Below are 19816 nucleotides of genomic sequence, written 5' to 3'. Positions count from 1 at the left end.
GTTATAACTTTAAAGAAGTAAGTTTATAAGTAGGATAAGGAAGCTAAGGTGTAAATGGTTCTAGCGCGGAATAAACTAATAGAAAGTAAGGACCCGAAAATAAAATACACCCAATACCCGCTCTACTTATATAAAGAGCATAAATAAGCACCGGGAGATAGTAATAAGGAAAAAACAAGGGAACTTCCCCCTAAATACTGCAAATATACAAAGGTTTTCAATAAGAAGGCTGCAGCTAAACTTACGCCCCTTGATAGACTAATATACGTAATAGACCTTAAACCTAGGATAACGCCCTCGTAGGGACTAATTTACTCCTTTGCAGATAGTAAACTAAAAGTCCTTAAAGAATACCTCCGTAAAGCGGAATAAAAAGGATAGATTAAATAATTAAGTAGCCCCGCAGGCGTTTTAGTACTCTTTATACTTAAGAAAGGAGGTAAGCTGCGCCTTTACGTTAACTATTACGCATTAAACTAGATTATTTATAAAAACCGGGCCCTACTGCCGCTAATCCATAAGATCTTAGATAGACTAAAGGGAGCGAAGGTATATATAAAACTTAACTTTAAAAATACATACTATTAAATTTATATTTGCAAAGGGGATAAATAGAAGATAGCGTTTTACTGCCACTACGGCTACTTTAAATATTAAGTAATACCTTTTAGGTTAATAAATACCCCTGCTACTTTTTAAAGCTATATTAATTAGGTACTACGTAGGTTAGTAGATTATACCTATATTATATACTTTAATAATATTTTAATATATAGCAGCGATCTTGTAGAGCACTAGGAGTATGTTTAATAGGTCCTTAATAAATTAATGGAATATAGCCTGTATACTAATCTATAGAAGTGTAAATTTTATATAAATATAGTCTTTTATTTAAGGTTTATAATTAGCTTAAAGGGAATTTATATAAAGTACAGCTGTATTAAGGCTGTTAAAGCGTAGCTGATTTTTTAAAATATAATAGAAATTCTATTATTCCTGGGATTTATAAATTTTTACCGGAGGTTTATTAAGGGGTATAGTAAGATCATAGCCTTATTAATAAATATAACTTATAGGAAGAATAAGGGGAACTTTTTACTAGGATAAGATAAGAAAGTAGTATTTAAATAGCTAAAGCAGAAGTTCCTTAAAGCACTGGTTTTAGTATATTTTAATTTAGAAGCTAAGCTACGAATTAAAACTAATGCTTTAAATTTTATAATTAGTGTTATCCTATTGCAGCTATAGGGAGATAGTTAGTACTCTATTGTATATTTATTGCGAAAGCTTAACGGGCCTGAATAGAACTATGCTATACCTAATGCTAAAATACTAGTTATTGTAGAAGTGTTTTAAATATAGCGGTACTACGTAGTATACGTAGACTACCCCGTATAAATCCTAATGGATTATCTAAATTATAGCTATTTTATAGGAAAGAAGAAGCTGTTTAATAAGTAAGTGTTATAGTTAAAGGAGCTATTACCCTTTAACTTTATTATTAAATATAGACTTAGAAAGGCTAACCCCGCGGATAAGTTATCTTAAAGGGTAGATCTTAGGTACTAGGAAGTAAAGGAGGAACTAAGTTATAGTTACCTACTAGATTTCCTAGGGAGATTTAAAAATAAATAGTAAATAGAGGCTAAAATAGTTAGACTAGACGGAACCTTAGATAATTATACACCCTAGGGTCTTTATTTCGACTTAGAATTAAGGTTACGCTTTAATTTAGTTTACTAAGTTAGGAGAGTTTTAATTATAAAGTAAGTGGCTTGCCTTTGGTATATGTCCTCGCGGATTTCGACTGTAATTAAGTAAGTGGTTTAGAGGAGCGCTGCTGTAATATTGCCGGAAGTTTAATAAATACTTCTTAAAGTATTACTTTAAGCGTAGAAGGAGGACGCTTTAACTACGAAGTTACTATAAAGAGAAGTAGAAGAAAAAATAACTACGGACGGGCAGAGGTTATGCAACTGGTTTATAGGAGATGATTAACTACTTTACTATAAAAGATGAACCTTTATGCCTCTAGGAATATGGACTAAGGTCCTAATGCTATTTTATAATAATCCTATAGTGGGGCACTAGGGGGTTAGAAGAACCCTTATGTAAATTACAAATATTTACTTTTAGCAAGGTATAAAACGAGATATAAAGAATTATATTAATATATATATAGTTTACTAGATAATAAAGGTAAGGTAGTACTTACTATATAGTAAGCTTGCAGTGTTACTAATACTAATGGAACTTTAAAAAGAAATCTTAATGGACTTTATTACTGGGTTACCGGAGGTTAAGTATAAAAGGCGTAAGTATAACGCTATCCTGGTTATTATAGACCGATTTATAAAGTATACGCTATATATTTTATATTTAAAGAATATTAATAGTAAAGGACTTGTAAATAAGTTCCTTTGCTACGTATTTCGCCTATATAGAATACCACGGGGAATTATATTAGATTACGGTTTAGTGTTTACTAGCGTGTTTTAGTAAAGCTTTTGCTACCTCCTAGGATATAAACGGTGACTTAGCACTATATTTTACCCTTAAATAGATAATTAAACTAAGAGGTAGAATTAGAACTTAGAATATTACTTTTAGGCCTTCTGTAATAAAGACTAGATAGATTAGATATATAAACTTCCTCTGGTGGAATTTACTTATAATATAATATAGTATTTAGTAATCTGCGAGACTCCTGCGTTACTACTTTATAGGTTTTAACTAAAGGCCCCGTTGGCTAGCTAGATTTAACTACCGTATATAAATAACGATACTATTATGTAAGTTTGAGAAATGTAGGATATACGCGAGGTAGCTATACAAATGCTATAGAAAGCTAGCGAATTCTACTAGAAGTAGTATAATAAAGGCCGTATAAAGAAGAAGTTTAAAGTCGGCGACTGGGTTCTTATTTCAACGAAGCATTTGAACTTGCGGAGACCAACTCGCAAACTCGCCGAAAAGTTCGCGGGACCGTACCAGATTGAACGCATCGTAGGCGACAGCGGCCTCGTATACTAGTTACAGCTTCTATTATTAGTTAAAATCTATAATATTTTTAATATTATAAACCTTAAAGAATTTAAAAGCTGCGATAGTGTATTAACGGAACCGCTAGATTACCCCTTTATACTAGATATAATATATAAAGTTAAGAAGATTGTTTCCTATTAATATAATAGTAGAAGGCAGTTGTATTATATTAAATAGAAAGGGTACCTCGATAAAGAAAATACCTAGATAAAGAAATCCGATTTTATAGACGGGATAATATTACAGGAGTATAAAGCCGCCTTTGTAGAATCGTAGAATTAACTATATAACGACTATGTATAAGCGCCCTAGTACATAGGAGATACTACTAGACGCTCTAATAGATGCCTAACTAGATGGTTAGACAGTGACCTTAATATAGCAATGGCTATGCGGACGTTGGCTTTAACATATATTACTATAGCGAAACTACAGTATAAATATAACCTTCGGGGGCGAGATACTAGTATTAATACTAGTATAGCTGCTAGTACGGGTACTTTAACACTAGGATTAATAGTAATCTAAAAGTAAAGATGGTAACTTTAATAGTAATATTATAGTAGGTACGAGGTGATGGATATATAAGCCGGAGGTAGGAATCTTAGTATAGTATTGTAAAGCTGAAAGTAGTATTAGAATAGTAAGGTAGATAATGTAGAAAAGGAGTGTTAGTAAAAAGGAATGGTAATATAGGACTAAAATAAAGCAGTAGGATGTATATAATGACCTTATATTTCGTAAGTAAATTCCTATGGTTAACTATAGACTTATATAGTAATAAGTAAATTCCAGGGTATTTTTTACCTTTAATACTAAATATAAAGCTAAATATAGTAAATTAATAAGCTAAATAATATAAATATATAATAGTAAGTTTATAAGCCTATTACAAAAGAATAACTACTATTACTTATTAATAATATTCTTTTTATTATTATTATTACTACCTTTGGTAAAAGAAGGTGTATTTTTAATACTACCTTAAGCTAGCGCTATAGTAGTATTAATACTGTAAGTAGCTGCTAAGAGGAGGGTAGCTTTAAATATAATATCTTTAGGAATAGGAATAGTAGAATAGGGGATAGTAATACTAGCTTATAAAGCCTTACTTTAGAGGATAGCTGAAAATAAAGTAAGATAACTATAAGTATTTAGTACGTCTATAAAAAGAGGTGCTTCCTAGATAGGATTAGAGGTAGTTAATATAAAAGGGAAAGGAATATTTACTAATTAAGATATTATTACTATAATTATACGTAGTAAATTTATAATATTTAGCTAGATGTAAAGCTGCGAATCTGAACGCAGGTTTTAGTACTAACTTAGTAATAAGGGAGCAGGAGAAGTACTATATATTAGACTAGTGGATTTTAAATTACGGATACAAAACTTTAAAAGCTTCTTTTATACTAGGAGCTGTAGACTAATGAATGGTTCTTATGTAAGTTAGTATTAAATAAGTAACGAAGGGGAGAGTACCTTACGTTAGGAAACTATAAGAAGGTCTACTATATTTCCTAGGTAACCTTAATGTAAGAATTAGGAATAGAAAAGCAGCCTTTGTAACTAAGCTAGTAGTGCTAACATTTACTTAAATTATTTAAAGAACTTATTAGTTTATTATAGTAAAGGAGTAACTGGGAAATATACTTTAAATATTAAGGTATATAGCTAAGGGAGGAGGTTCCTTATTATTTTTATTTAGCTTACTAGTATAGAAAGTAAAATTATGGAAATATTTGTAATATAGTGTTTTACGGCTGTTGTAAGTTAGCGGAGAAATAGAAACGGTAATGTAGTACTTACGTCCTAAGAATAGTAACGTTAGCTAAGGTAAAGATAGGAGGAGGTAAGGATAGTTCTTTAATATTAGAGTTATTCTTATTTAGCGTACGAGGCGTACGAGTACGCTTACGTTTTAGGGTTTAACGAATAGGTTGCTTAAAGGTAGTGCGAACGTATACGTCTGAAGCTTCAGCAGCGTCTTTAAAACGCTGCAAAAGCGAGGTTAAGGCTAGGAGATTAATTAAAAAGGAACTACTACGAGGAGACAAGAGCTGATTATTAAGCGCTTGCTGTTCTGCAGCTTTATATTTATCGTCTAATTAATAAGGTATTGCAATAGATTAAGTAGGCTGAAATAAAAATAAGATCAGTAAGAATGAGGAAGATTAAGAAGAATACCTAGTTACGGGAACATTAGAGAAGTACTGCAAAAGGGAAGGAAGGCGCTAACTTTAGTATTATAAGGTAATAAAGAAGAAAGAAAAGAAGAAAAGGCTGCAGTTATAAATAGGATTTATTATACTAGCTGCGGTTATAGGATTTTAATTCGCTGGGGTGGTAAAGCGACTTAGAGGGAAAAGTGAAGCGAGAGTGAAGCGAGAGTGAATTGCAGCTGGCACGTAGTTATATAAAAAGCTTAAAGTTATAAAAGAAAATAAGTTAATTAAATAATATTATTACTTTACTATATAGCGCGGAGACTGCGTTATAAAGAGGGGGTATGTATATAATTATAATAAATAAATACTACTATGTATTACTAGTTATATTATTATCTATAACTATTATACCTTTATTTATAATAATATTAGTTTAAGTTACCTTACTTTTGCAAGCTGGTACGGTAGGAAGGTTATTAGCTAAGTAACCCTTAAGGTTCTTAAGCTGCTCCTAGGAGATAGATTAGTAATAAGAATATTATAAAGGCTAAGGAAATATATTAAAAAGAAAATAGAGAGTATAGTATTTATTAACTTTAGAGAATTTGTAATATTTAACTGCGTCTTTGTATTAGTAATATTATGAGCTTGTGTTTAACGGTGAGCTAAGGTAGTGCCTAATATCCTGGGAGTAGTAATTACTGCGATTACTATAGTAGCGACTGCTGCTGGAGTTGTAAGTGTATTATTAGTACTGCGAAGAGCTTTTTTATATTACTATTACAGCGGACTAATAATAGCCTGCTGTAAGTTAGAATAATAATTATAATAAAGGAGTAATAATATACTAGGTTTAGTTAGGCTTGCTGAAGTACGTCTAATAATAACTACGCAGCCTAATAATATTAGGCTTGAATAGGAATATATGTTTTCCTATAGCTTTTGTAAATATATACTGCGTACTTGGGGCTGGTATTTAGGAGGTGAATTAGAAGAGGATTTAATATAGAAGGGTTGTGATAATAAATTTATTATATTTGTGTAAAGTAGAGGTTAACTCTTAGCTGTTTATTTATATATATGACCTAGGTAATGATAATAAGGAATAGTTTTATTTATAGGTTAGTTATAGGGCTAATATAAGGGAAAGGAGTTAAATATACTGGACTACCCTTAAGAAGTTGGCCTTTGTAAGGATACTGGGTAAGTAAGTTAATATAACGTAGGATTTAGGTAGCGAAGGCGAGGGTGATTGAAGGTAAGATTAATAATGCTTTACCTTTACTATATTAGAATTCTGGTGGGTTTATATCCTTTTTTACCCCTTTATTCCTTATAAAGAAGTATTAGCTACTCTGGGTTATAAAGGCAATAAAGAAGTATTACGGAACTATTACTATATTTAACTTCCTGTTTATATTTATCCTTAGGAGTATAAAGGAAGGGCCTAAAATAGTAATACGTTTATAGTAAGGATAAAGCAAGTATAAAGCTTAAACTACGTTAAGGCTTTTGCATAGGCGATACCTTTAATAAAGGGGATTAGTTACGAGGTTGGGAAAAGGAATATTGTTAAAGGTACTGGGGCGGTGCCTCGGAAGGAAGGGTAATATATTAGAGCTTATTTAAAGAGGGCGCGGTTGCGTAACGGCTGCGTACCAGCTACGTTACGGGGGTACGAGCTAAGGGTTGCGAAGCCCTTAGCTTAGTAATAATACTATAAAAGACCTAAAATCTAGGGAAGGAATTAAGGGAGGCAGAGATAAATACAGTTACTTTGCTACCCTAAGCTTGTGTATTTACTATGTAGCTACCTGTGATTATCCCTTATCCCTCTTTACTCTCTTTTACTAACCTGGCTTCTGATAAATTTAATTATATTATAAACGCTATAATAATAACTAGCTATTTAAGTATTCTAATAAGTAATATAAAGTAAACTTATATATCCAGTTGTATATTCTAAAGTTAAGTAAAATCGCTTATAATCTTAATTAATTCGTTCTTACGTTGATTAAAATTAACGTTAATTCCCGTTGACTACTTTCTAATTGGCTGCGTGGCCTGACGTTAATCTGGGAGTACCTACCCTGTAGGCCCCTTGTCGCGACTATAAGAGCTGGGTCGTGATAAAAATAATATATATAGTCTTTTATTTTAATAGGATAAGATAAAATAATTTTTAAAAAAATATTATAATACTCTGTCTTAGGATAAGATTTTTTATAAATACCTAATATAATAATTAATAAAGATATATAAAGATAAGGGAAAAACTAAAATACTAACAAAAATAAGGGGAAGTAGCTACTTATACTAAATATAATAAGGTTTTAAGGATAAAACCAATAGGAGGGGGATATTATATTATAACCTAGCTCTTAAGGTTGTAATAATAGGCTAATAAGTTAGTCTAGACTAAACTAACTTTAATCCTTTAACTAATTAGGGAAGGATTAAAATATAACTTCTTAATTTAATAGTAAATTAATAAACTATTTATTAATTTAAGAAAAGATCGATATTCTATATAATAATCTAGTCCAGGTTAACTAAATATATAAGTTTACTTTATATTACTTATTAAAATACTTAGATAGTTAGTTGTTATTACAGCGTTTATAATATAATTAGATTAAAACATAAACATTTACTCTTATTTATATTACTAGCTGGTAATAAGATTACCTATTACTAACCTAATCGCTCCACTAACATAAACTATAGAACCACTCTAAGGTTTATCCCTTAGAAACAGCTAACCTATAGTGCCTATAGGACCCGGTTCATTACACTACAGGAAACTTTTCCCCCGGGACAATAGTTAACATTACTACCCTCGGTACGGTCTTAGAAATTGACTTTACCATAGCCAAACCAGGCCAGACCATTACTACTATCACCCACAACAGCGACGGGACTTATTCTACCCCGGTCTTTAGCTACCCAGCAAAGCCAAAGGTGCTCAGCAGAATAAAAAATTAGGCAGAAGTAGGCAAAGCTAAGCTACCTGCCATCAAGAGCCATTAAAGGACGCCATTATAGGTAGCACTTATATTATATCTCCTTTTTATAAGGCGTGTACCACTAGTCACTCCTTATCATGTAGTTGTTTGTTTAACCGTACCCTTCTTTCTCAACATAGTACTCTTAATACAGTCATTTATTAAGAAACTACAGTATGCACCTCTTGACTTAGACTTGTTTGTTTGTTTATTTATTTATTTTATTATTAACGACCACTATGTACGCTAGTTACAACAGTCCTCATCTAGGCACTAGGCCGGTAGGAGCCGTGGTGTCAGACCCGAGAGGCCACTTAGTATGGGTTACAAGCTATAAAAGAATTGTAGTCTGTAAAACCCCGCTGTATAACAAATAAGCTGGTCATATAGCGTACATACGCGTAGAAAGAGCCTTTATTATTATACCATTGTTGTCTGCATTGTCCGTTATGAAATAGCCCACTTTCAAGGCAATTCCATAGTCGTTAATAACTTTGATAACACAGTCTATTATATTTGGGCCCAAGTGCTTACCGTTGAGTTCTCTTAGGGCCAGAACGTAATATTCTAACTGGCTAGATTCGGATGTATAGTGTGCAATAATGCCAAGAATCGCAAGGGCATTAGGCGAAGTTCAGAGATCTACTGTGAAGTGTACTTTCGAGAGAGCTGACTAGACCTCGCGTTTAACTCGAAGTTTCTGGGTCTCGTATATCCGCAGGTCCAGCTGCGTATAGTTAAAGGAGAGTTTAGGAGCCAGTTGTCGATCTCTGGATTTAGGAAGTAAAGTAAGGCCTTAAATTTTACTTGCTTTGCTATATAAAAAGAGATGCTGTAGGTTGTAATCCACTGTATATATAGTTATTTAAGAATAGCGGGGTCTAAATTGTGAGTTGTAATTGTGGAAAGACAATGGCGTTTATAATCCGTGGTTTGCTGGCCTTTCTTAAAGGCGTCGACGATAGTAGTTACATTAACGCAGTGTAGGATTCTTAAGTAGAGGATATATTGATATTATACCGGTCCCTTAGGTGCGCTAAAATAACGGTTGTTCCACTAGACTTTAGATACTCCTTTATGTAGTACTTGCAGCGCTATATTAACTTCCCCTTTGCATTAAGAGTGACCTTATTGCAGCCAACAGGTGTATAGTACTATACTTTTGAGTAGCGCCTTTTCGTAGTAGTTGAGGTAGTTATAGAAGAAGAGGATAGTATAGGATTATAACATAGTGAATCAAGATTGTCTAATAGCTTGCTTATAAGCTGCGAAAGTATATCAGAAGGTTGCAATAACATTATATTAATACATTACAACGGTTTTAGTAAGTATATTAACAATAGACTAAGGGACTACTATATACAAATAGAACGGAAGCAGAAATAAAAAAAGGAGAGCTTGAATAAGCTCCTGAGATTTAAGCCAATTTTGCTGCTAAGGATCCCTGCCTGGGCTACCGGGGAAGGAACCCTGAAGCGCAAGCTGGAAAACGCCTTCGGGACTAACCTATAGTGCCTTAAAGACGCAGATATTTAACCTCTGTTGTACTTATTAAGCCATAAAAGTTACTATGTTTTAGCATTAATACGGCCATATATAGTCATATACCGGGTGCTAATATTATACGGCAACTATATAAGGATATAGGGTATAATACGGCTACTATATTATATTATATAGTAATATTAATATATAGTAATACGTATTACCATATTGCGAATACTATTAGATATACTATAACCCCCCTCCCGACGGACATAGATACGTAAAACAGATTAACACCTTTCCCCCTCCCCTTTATTAAATTAAAACGTAGCAAACTTAAGATCTAAACCCAGCGGCTTTTACTATCCTAGTGCCCAGATAAGGACTTATATAACTAGTTTACTTAGTAGACGTTAATAATAAAACTAATAAACTAACAATTATTATTCCCGTAATATCTTAAAGATACTACCCTTAAGGACATACATAAGCAGCCCGAAGATATCAGCAACATAGTGCGCGGCCATAAAGCCAACCTATCCAACCCCAGTTCATCTTAATTACTTACAACCAGGTTATAAACAGATACTAAAGTTAAAGTAAACACTAGCGACAAGTCTAAGGAGCAATCTAAGAAGGAGCTAAAGGAACTCAGAGGTAATAAGGCATTCTATAGCAAACAGGAGAAGGCTCAAAGCTCTAAGTAGTAACTACTTTTCAACTGCAGATTAGTAGACACTATATTCCCCTGTCTCTTCCAGCAGTTATTAAAGTTAAAGAGTATTATTATACATATACTTATAAAAGATATAATTAACTAAAGTATAAGTACCTTCATAAGCATTATAAAATATTATAAAAATAACAAAGATAATAAAAAAATTTAAATTCACCTAGATCATTAATTTTAGAAGTATTAATCTTCTCCTTAGTATATATTAGTAGGGGATTTTATAGGAAATGTAATACTAATAAATCTCTGTATATCGTCCAGCACAGATAGGAGCAAAATAGCTCTTTGCGTCACTGCATGGAAATTTCCACCGTTTTAGGTTTATTTTTGCAGAGAAGGTAGGGGAAACGGTCATACCCACCTGCTGTCAGTAGTATAAGAATATGCCAACCCTATTATTATTCTATAACCCAAATATATCCTCACGCCTTAAATAGACGTATAATACGTGCCTCGGCTGTAATACCCTGATAGATGGTGCAACTTACTGCTTAGAATCCTGTCAACTGTCCGAAGACAATAATAAAGTGAAGAGGGTTCATGACTCAAGCTTGTCTTCCCCGAGGCTTACAGAGGCGTCTTCAACTGCCAGCCCAAGAAGGAGGATTTCAGCTAAGACTAAGAAAGAATTGAGAACGTATAATATCTCATTAGATTAGTAAAGATGCAGAAGAGCGTATCGCATTAATATATCATAGGGTATCCAAGACCGCATCAGCTCGTTCAAATGTTCATACACAAAAAGAACATTAGCAGCAGCTGAGAATATCAGAGCGAAGCAGCAGAGTTCTAATCGCGGATCTGCGGGTGGGGTTATGAAGCTCGAGTATATTAGGTTCTTGGATAGAATAGCAGGAAGAATATCAGGATATTACCAACTCACGCATTATGTACGCTGTGGGCCATATACGCTCGACAATGTTAAGATCTGGTCACCCGCCACGCAGCGATGTTTGGGTTGGAAAAAAAAGAGCCAATCAGCGACCTGACCTAAATAAATATGAAGTATCTGTATTTGAAAATGCTCCTCAGACTGCGGTATCACCACCGACTCTGTATCACGCCGGTAGATACGCCAAAGGTTGGGCTTCCCGACATGGCACTATTTTCTTTTTCTCTATAAAAAAAAGCCCATGATTCCAATGTTTTTTTTTCGCGGCTTCTTTCAACATTTCGTCCTCGTTGTTGCTCACGCTTCTTTATAGAACTGCTTGATTGCATCGGCGAAGCAGGGCGGGCGTGAGACAGCATGCAACAGTTTCATGTTGATTGTACGAAATAGCCGTTCGTTCGCAGTCCTTAGTCAAGAGCATCTCCGAGACACCACGACAGCAGCATAACCCTCCCGATTACCAACCCACGGCTGCAGACTGTCTAATTTTCATCGTGCAGCAATACCGTGGTGTCAATTGACGAGAGAGAGATCCCGATGCTCTGAAAGGCAACAACCAGGCGGAATGCGCCTTCATTGCGGCAACGATCGTGCTGTTCTATCGTCAAGCAAAAAAGCCGCAAGCGCGGAGATGATCTTGATCGAAACAAGCATAAGACAAACTTTGCCCAGAAGTCGCTGTTCATCCGGAAGTCGCAGCCAATCCCAACGGAGAGTTCAAGCATGCCAGCCGTTAGACATGTCGTATTCAGTCAGGCCGTAGTGGCTCAGCACGGCCATCCTAACATACGTCTCGTAGTCCCTGCCAAGCAGCTCGCCGCGCAGTTCGTTGACGTCGGTTGCTGCGCTATGACATATCCGCTGGTGAACTCCAGCATGACGGAGCAGTTTTTGTCTACATTGTCGATAACGACATCGTTGGCTGCCAGCCCGCTGCAAATGGCAGCCGAATTGGCACCAAACCATGGCCTTGACGAGCGTGCTCTTATGGGAGCCATTGTCACCTACTAGGAAGGTCAATGCGCGCGGAAAGACCTGTCGGAATTCGATGGCGATGGTGCCCTCGCACGCCGAGGAAGTTGGTGATTATGAGCGTCCGCAGCTCGGCTACGAAGACGAGGGTCGAGAGACCCGCCAGCTTGGTGGCGGTCATTGTGCCGACCGAGAAAGCTCTTTTAGTCTTTCAGTACGTAGCAGTGCTGCACATTTGCCTTACTACATGAGGTCACGTAATTGACAATACATCATTATAAAAAGTCGAACCAGTACTTTTCATTCATATGTCGCACTGCATAGACTACTGTTTTCCAAGTCAAGCTATAGGCAGTTTGCCAGTATCAGTCGCACCGGTAAAAATCATTGTCACCGGGCCGAGTTCTGTGGGCGTAAGTACCGCAATACCTTTGGAGGTTAGCTGTAATCGCATGATTCGAGTTATTGGCATTTTCGAACTTACCTTGCCACTATATTCTCTCCTTCATTCACGAAGGTGAAAATACTTCTAACGAGTCCAGGATCTCCTCCCCCGTAGGGGACCGTCCAAATAAGCGGAAATCCCCATAGTTCACTGCCGCAGTCAGGACGATCGAAGTAGTAAATATGAGGGTATTTCCGATCTCCTGAGAGAGCAGAGTAAGTCATTTCTAATCGCCGCTGAAGAACAAATCCTAGGACTTTCACTTACCAATAGGTTTATCTTTGTGTTGGAGAGCGCCATTTCCGGCGTTTGTAATATCATTAGACGTGAAGCCACGGTTAACGCCACCTAGAAAATAAGTCATTATTACTTTGCCTTCTATGCTTGGATATCTTACTGCATTTTACTTCCTTCGTAGGAACATTAGTGACCACGGCGTTGACTCCCGAGGCGGCGAGAAGCACAGTGAAGTACGAAAGAGGCTTCATTTTGAGAACAACTCGGTGAAGATAGTTATGAGTAAATGGATTTAGGTCGAGTATGGCTCAAGTTAAAGGAGGTTGGGATCGAGCTGGATCCTCGGGAGATATATCGACTATATATATACTTTTTAATACACAACCTTTATGACATTGAGTGGAATGGAGTTATACATCATTACATCATTTTTTTCCGCCGGCTAGATCCCAAGATACTTGCGAGGCCCCTATTGGTCTCGCATTTCCCGATGGCTTGCAGAGCACATGCCAGTCTGAGAATCCTCATGCCTATCACATATACATACTTACAATTCTGTATTAACAATTTAATTTTTCTCTATCCTACTGCATTTGACCCCAAAAAATGATGGGGACACCTGCTTGCCAGCACTTATTCACAGATATAAGACATACATTTGTCTCAGCTGCTGGGTAGATGCTCTGGCCATCCCACCAAAAAGTGTCTCGGAAGTCGGTCGCTCGGAGGTATTTACTATGGTTATTTAAGAGAACGTGAGAGGGGGGCTAAAAGCGTTGCCGGAGTGGGCGACGATGCCGTTGACAATGGGATCTTGCTTGTAGGCGTAGGCCCAAAAGTCGACTGCCTCACCCCCGACAGACTGTCCAAAGATAGTGATCTTCTCAGGATTACCACCAAACGCAGCAATATTATCTCGAACCCATTCGACCCCAACGTGCTGATAGCGGAGACCGAGGTTGGCAGGTTGGCCTGGGGCTCCAGGGAAGCCGAAGACGTGAATTCGGTAGTTAACCGTAACAACAACGACATCCTGCACGCCCGCAAAATACTTACCGTTGTAGAAAGCAGTGTCAGTGCCTCCATAGTTGAATCCTGCCTCGAGTCAACACTTCATCTTTTCATAGTACCCTTATGGATCGGGGGCTGAGTGGCGCAGTGGTTAAGCTCACAGGGGACCTAGAGAGAAAGGTCGTAGGTTCGAATCCTGCCAGCCTCTGCAAACAGACCAATAAAGCAAGCTCCGACTTGTGAAGACACTATGCTGAAGGCCCTCTCTAGCCCTATAGCAGAGCTATTACAAGCTAATAGCACAAAACCACAAGGTTTTTTCCTCTTCTTTTCATTGTCAGCAGCCAAGTAGGTATTATGCTGCAGGTACTCATTAAATTGTTGCTTGTTTGTTTTTCCACTCGTCAAAAGATTGGTAAACTGTTCTGTAAGGCCTGTTAAGATAACCATTTTATCATAATTATCTGACAGCACCTTAATAAACCATCCAATACTTCGGTTGAAGTTTTTGCAAGTACCCTTTTTTATAATTAACCATCGTTCGTAAACGAGACATTTAGCATATGTACATATTAATACCATGGATTAAAGAACAAAATACCAAATCCAAATGTCTACACCAATCGATGCCACTTTCTTCCACGCGTCAAGTGTGTACTAACCTTCTTCCGGCATCGTTCCCAATCGATTATTTGAGCATCTTCAGCTGGTTTATCGCCAATTATTGTGCTTGTAACCAGCTGCGATGCGTCCTTCAATTCTTTATCCGATACTTCTATTGACTGCGACTATTGAACTAATAGATTCGCTCGGAGTTGATGTCATCGTGTGAATACCATTGCCGCTATCGCATATCTGATATTTCCTACTTACCGGTCTTTGTATACTGATTCTACGAATTTGAACCATTCTGAACCATTTGTCCACTGTTTTTCATCCTCGATATCATTATTTTGAAGCCAGCTGGCAATGACGCGTGGGTGCTGTCCTGTTATTTGGGTGAGGAGAATTTTCGCCGAAGTATACTTACTATTCATATAGGCAAGTATGGCTATGAAGGTCACCGCGATGCGACTTTCCGCAAATATACTGACTAATCGTTACGTAGGAGTCCGCTGAACCGCTAAGCGCAGAGGAAGAAATTACGCTTAAATTCACCCAGGTGATGAATGGGCTGCAATTAGTATACCCTAAACCTGCTATGGTGGACATTTCTACTTTGTATTGCTTTATATGTCTGCTTTGCTTGGCAAGTCAAAAGGGACTGGTGATTGAAAATACAGAGGGGCTGAAATGAGCTGGATATTTGGAAAGATAGGATGGCTAATGACTCTAAATTACTGAGTACTCCTTGCCAATGCATCTCCAGTTTTCATCCAAAACTCTAGGCTTCTCACCAACAGTATGGTGTGGCATAGTATGGTAGGGTATGGTAATGGTATACAATTTCACGAATATACTGATCATATAGCCCTTAGCTTAGAGTTCTATTTGTCATTTAGTCCACTTTATGATAAATAGTCTTGAGATGTGAATTAAATAACTTATAATTTAAAAAGAAAATGCCTGGAATAGAATGAATGGGAATATATTAGAGCTGTTTGACTGCTCATCTTCTTAGTATTATTATCTTCTCTCACAATTAAACTATCAATCCGTTTATATTTGGAAATGCCATCCGTCCTCAATATCTTCTTCACTTTGCTAAGCATCAGCCATGTTACCTATGGCACCAAGGTTCGACAACTCTGGGAATTCTCTAATACATCTCAATAGGTTGAGAATATCGGCATACGCCCTAGTGGTCATCTTCTGCTAAATACCTTTGATCAAGGAAAGATGTATACTATTGATCCTAGCACTAAGAATCCAGTTCCTAGTGTTGCTATCCAGGTGCCTGGTGTAACAGCACTTACTGGCATTACAGAATATTGAGCCAGACCTTTTTGCCAGTCTTCGAGCAACTAGTCTGGACTCGGAATTGATAACATATACTACAACAATAGATATACCTAGCCTCGGTGTATACGGAACAGTCACGCTTCACTCAGTAAGCATAATCCCCTTCCCATTTACTTCCCTGTTGTGATTTGCTTCACAAATGGTGACGATCTATTGTGAAATTCTCGCTCACCTGAAGTTAGGTTGCACCACCTCAGTATCCTTGCGGGTTGAATGTTGCGGGCGTGAGTGAGGAGATGCTGCCAAATGTTGGATGGGCTAACGCTGTTCCCGACGCTTATGCATCGGTGGATCTTGTCATAAACGGCACGAAACTGCAGTTCAGTGATGGTATCGGATATCACGATAAGAATTGGGGAACTGCTCCATTGGCAGACAATTTGGAGACGTGGTATTGGGGCCACGCACGTGTCGGACCATATTCGATCGTATGGTTCGATGCCACTCCTCCTAACGGTGCCGAAAGGTTTTCCGCATACGTGGCTAAAAACGGAATCGTAGCCCAAGCGAGCTGCGCAAACAAATCTGTGTTTGTGCGACCGTGGGGTGCCAATAGTACCTATCCACCACTGCCATCCACTGGACCTATGCAGGGGATTGAAGTAACATTTGAATTAGGTAATGGGGAAACCTTGGCTGCAAATGTGACTACTGGCGCGTTCGTTGCGAGTGATGGTGACTACTACGTCCGCACCTTGGGCTCATTGTCAGCTACCATCAAGTCGCCTGGCAGAGATGATGAAGTATTTCACGGTGGCCGTGCCTTATACGAGGAGTTCAAATTTGGTCCATCACAGAAATAACTTGAGAGTAAGCTGCTTAGTTAACATGCTATGTAATAGGTAGTTTACTGTTGCGGTTTAACTATACTGAATCTAAGTGTATATACTTTCTCACATCACTGTAAGACAATTGGGACATAACAAAGGCATTCCCCAGCTATCCACAAAATTAAATCCGAATCACCAGTTGCCTGTATCTTGTTCCATAGATAGAAGGCAATTGGGGCTGAACTCATGAACAGAACCCACTGTGGGCAACTACATTACCCAACCATCGCCCCCCTCAAGTGGTAAGGATGAGTCGCTGAGGAAATAATTACTATTCTTCTATTTCTATCGCTATTCCATCTTCACCTCGCGATTCTCTCCAGCGGTTTGTTGATGCCAGAAGACCCGAGCAGCCTTTGAGTAAAAACCCCCATTTCTTGACGAATCCTTCACTTACTTCCCAGCCGTTGACTGACCATGGCTCACCCCAAACCAAACAGCCGCGTTGCTCTCCATCAACAAACCCTTCGTACAAACTCTTCGCCAGATCACGCTGCAGGTCATGAGTATCATATTGCCCGTAAAGACGAATCAGATTATCTCGCATGACGTGGCATGGGAATATGTCTATCCAGTACGCATGAGGTGTGGATTTCTGCAAAGTGGTGGGCAAAAGCTCAGGTGGTACGGAGCTAGGCGGATCTATGGCTAAGCTTGGAAGGTTGATGGTGCCCCCGCATTCTAGTGGAAGATGCTCTAGAAGAGATAGAACGGCCATATTGAGCAGCGAAGCACGTTGAACGTTGTATTGAACCATGGTAAGTAAACAATGGTCTGGGCTGAGTGGGAAAATGAGAGGAGGGGTTGCCAGTCCAAAAGTCGCGGCTGTCGTGTAAAGCATTAGAGGCGGTATAACCATGTGTGTCTCTATTTTCCAGGTTGTTGTTGTTGGGTCACATGATTCACGAAGATTTATCTTGAGTGAATCATGTCGAAAATGATTGGAAATACTGAGATCTTCGCTCCTAGGTATAGTCTTGTGTGACTGTAAGGCTCCAAACATCAAAATGCCGAAACCATTCCAAGAGGAATCGATGCTGGACGCAAGTTTTGCATAGGCGGCAGTCTTTTTTTTCTCCCCTGGCTATGAATCAGTCTCACATACTAAGCAGCGTGGCATGGTTTGTATAAACTGCGTGAGATCTCGTTATATCCTTCATTGGCTTGGTAGCTCCGAATTGAAGAATCTCGCTATACTTACGTGCTAACCGCTGGCGGAGACGATTTTGTCGCTTCTTTCTTTCAGCTGGGTCTGTCACTCCTCTCCAGTCATCCCGGTCCATAACTATCTAAAATCACTTTTGTCAGATCTGGCACATGAAACCAGGAGTGCCCTAAATTTTAAACATTTGAGCCTACTAGTGGGCTATACCTTGAAGCTATTGTAGGTACTTGACGGTACTGTTTGTGTCTGCAGTTATTCATTCGGGACGATAGTTGTGCTGATGAATACTTGTCACAAAGATGCAAGAATAGAAGGCAATGAAGACGGTGGAAATCAGTCCGCCAGTGCCGGACAACCAAAAATATCAAGGGTTCAATATAAACCATTGACCCACTGTTATAGTTAGCTGTAGTTGAATAGCCAGTGAGCAGCAATAGTACTACCTAGGCTAATGCAAGACCGTGACGCGCTAACACCTTTTTTGGTAATGCCAAGGCTGTGGAAGCCAAATCCACCGGGAGGAATTGCGAACGCAGAGGACTATATAATATGCGTAACAAGCAAATTGCGAGTTCTTTCTCTCATCTCACACGAAATAAACATCTTTCACGCTCAATCTAACCATACTCATTGTTTATTCTTCAATATGCCACGTCTCGCTGGCATTGCTAACTTTAATCCTGACAAAGACATCCCGTCTCTGAGCGGCAAAGTTGTCCTTGTCACTGGAGGTATGTCTAAAATATATCATCTCCCTTTATAACTGGAGAACATTTTCTTATATCTGGTACGTCAGGAACTGCCGGTTTGGGGAAGCAGTCCATTCAGGCTCTTGCAAAACATGACCCTGAGCACATTTACTTCACTGGTCGTAACCAAAAAGCGGCCGACGCTGTGATGAATGACATCAAGGCAGAGAATTCAGGTGTGGGATTAACTTTTCTAGAGATGGATTTCGGTTCTCTTGAGTCAGTACGGGCGGGCATCAGTCAATTTGCACATGACCGATTGGATATCCTCATGTGCAATGCAGGTGTTATGGCAGTGCCTCCAGCAGTAAGCAAAGATGGATTTGAGATCCATTTTGCAATCAACCATTTGGCCCATGCCATGATTATACATGAACTTTTACCAGTTCTTACGCGAACTGCGGAGATGTCGAACTCTGACGTGCGAGTCGTGTGTCTGACATCAGAAGGGTGGAAAGGACACCCACCCAGCGGCATCTCGTATGATAAAGTGCGAACAGAGAAAGGTGGAATGCCAATTTGGCTATTAAGATACGGGTAGCATCACATCTTTCCTTACCTCCTTAAATTTGGGAAATTGAGATAGTCGTGCTGACCACAAAATTCCCCATAGCCAATCCAAATTTGCGAATCTTGTATATGCGTCGGAACTTGGGCGTCGATTTCCGAAGATCATGGCAGTCTCAGTTCACCCTGGAGTTGTGAAAACAGATTTGGTAAACAGCCTATCTTTTGCAGACTCCGCCTTTTTACGTGTTTCAAACTTCATCCTTGGCACTTCCATCCTTACGCCAGAAGAGGGTGTTCTCAACCAGTTATGGACAGCTGCAGGAGCAAACCGAAATGAGCTTGTTAACGGAGCATACTACAGGCCGGTGGGAGTATTGAGCAACGGCGACGTAAGCAAGGACAAGATGGCTATGAATGAAGAGGTAGCTCACAAACTCTGGACCTGGACGAGTGAAATACTCGACAGCATCTGAAGCTCCAGTCCATTTCCAATACATATATAATTGCATTCAACGAAAGTGTATGGTTTTATTCGCATTTACAATGTACACAACCAAATACGGAGCTAGCTAAGACTGACGTTTCCCGCTATGGACCGTCTGTGACC

The 19816-nt window shown here is 38.2% G+C and overlaps 6 protein-coding genes across 6 annotated transcripts; 2 read left to right on the top strand and 4 right to left on the bottom strand.

Moving 5' to 3' along the window:
• Positions 1-2925: 2925 nt before the first annotated feature.
• On the bottom strand, positions 2926-12481 carry M431DRAFT_4306 (hypothetical protein; the record flags this gene model as incomplete). Its single annotated transcript, XM_024915095.1, has 3 exons — positions 2926-3029; positions 12119-12332; positions 12398-12481. 3 exons carry the CDS (start codon positions 12479-12481, stop codon positions 2926-2928), a joined length of 402 nt encoding a protein of 133 aa, XP_024776921.1.
• A 184-nt stretch (positions 12482-12665) lies between these two features.
• M431DRAFT_81381 (hypothetical protein) lies at positions 12666-13233 on the bottom strand (the record flags this gene model as incomplete). Its single annotated transcript, XM_024923033.1, has 4 exons — positions 12666-12729; positions 12785-12947; positions 13013-13093; positions 13143-13233. The coding sequence occupies 4 exons, from the start codon at positions 13231-13233 to the stop codon at positions 12666-12668; spliced, it is 399 nt and encodes a 132-aa protein (XP_024776920.1).
• A 494-nt stretch (positions 13234-13727) lies between these two features.
• On the bottom strand, positions 13728-14668 carry M431DRAFT_15716 (hypothetical protein; the record flags this gene model as incomplete). Its single annotated transcript, XM_024912965.1, has 2 exons — positions 13728-14077; positions 14656-14668. 2 exons carry the CDS (start codon positions 14666-14668, stop codon positions 13728-13730), a joined length of 363 nt encoding a protein of 120 aa, XP_024776919.1.
• Positions 14669-15664: 996 nt separating this feature from the next.
• M431DRAFT_4303 (hypothetical protein) lies at positions 15665-16758 on the top strand (the record flags this gene model as incomplete). Its single annotated transcript, XM_024915090.1, has 4 exons — positions 15665-15730; positions 15770-15865; positions 15921-16043; positions 16138-16758. 4 exons carry the CDS (start codon positions 15665-15667, stop codon positions 16756-16758), a joined length of 906 nt encoding a protein of 301 aa, XP_024776918.1.
• Positions 16759-17045: 287 nt separating this feature from the next.
• Positions 17046-17802, bottom strand: M431DRAFT_506948 (hypothetical protein). The gene has a single exon (XM_024918895.1). The coding sequence runs from the start codon at positions 17786-17788 to the stop codon at positions 17057-17059; it is 732 nt and encodes a 243-aa protein (XP_024776917.1). The 5' UTR covers positions 17789-17802; the 3' UTR covers positions 17046-17056.
• Positions 17803-18596: 794 nt separating this feature from the next.
• M431DRAFT_518913 (hypothetical protein) lies at positions 18597-19682 on the top strand (the record flags this gene model as incomplete). Its single annotated transcript, XM_024920379.1, has 3 exons — positions 18597-18681; positions 18747-19236; positions 19313-19682. 3 exons carry the CDS (start codon positions 18597-18599, stop codon positions 19680-19682), a joined length of 945 nt encoding a protein of 314 aa, XP_024776916.1.
• Positions 19683-19816: the final 134 nt, after the last annotated feature.

The sequence above is a fragment of the Trichoderma harzianum genome (assembly GCF_003025095.1).
Source record: "Trichoderma harzianum CBS 226.95 unplaced genomic scaffold M431scaffold_4, whole genome shotgun sequence".
Classification (NCBI taxonomy): domain Eukaryota; kingdom Fungi; phylum Ascomycota; class Sordariomycetes; order Hypocreales; family Hypocreaceae; genus Trichoderma; species Trichoderma harzianum.
Note: the sequence above shows the minus strand (reverse complement) of the source record. Positions and strands in the feature narration are given on the sequence as shown.

Excerpts from the sequence above, each read along its gene's own strand:
- M431DRAFT_506948 (XM_024918895.1), bottom strand. The coding sequence starts at position 17,788 with ATGTTTGGAGCCTTACAGTCACACAAGACTATACCTAGGAGCGAAGAT.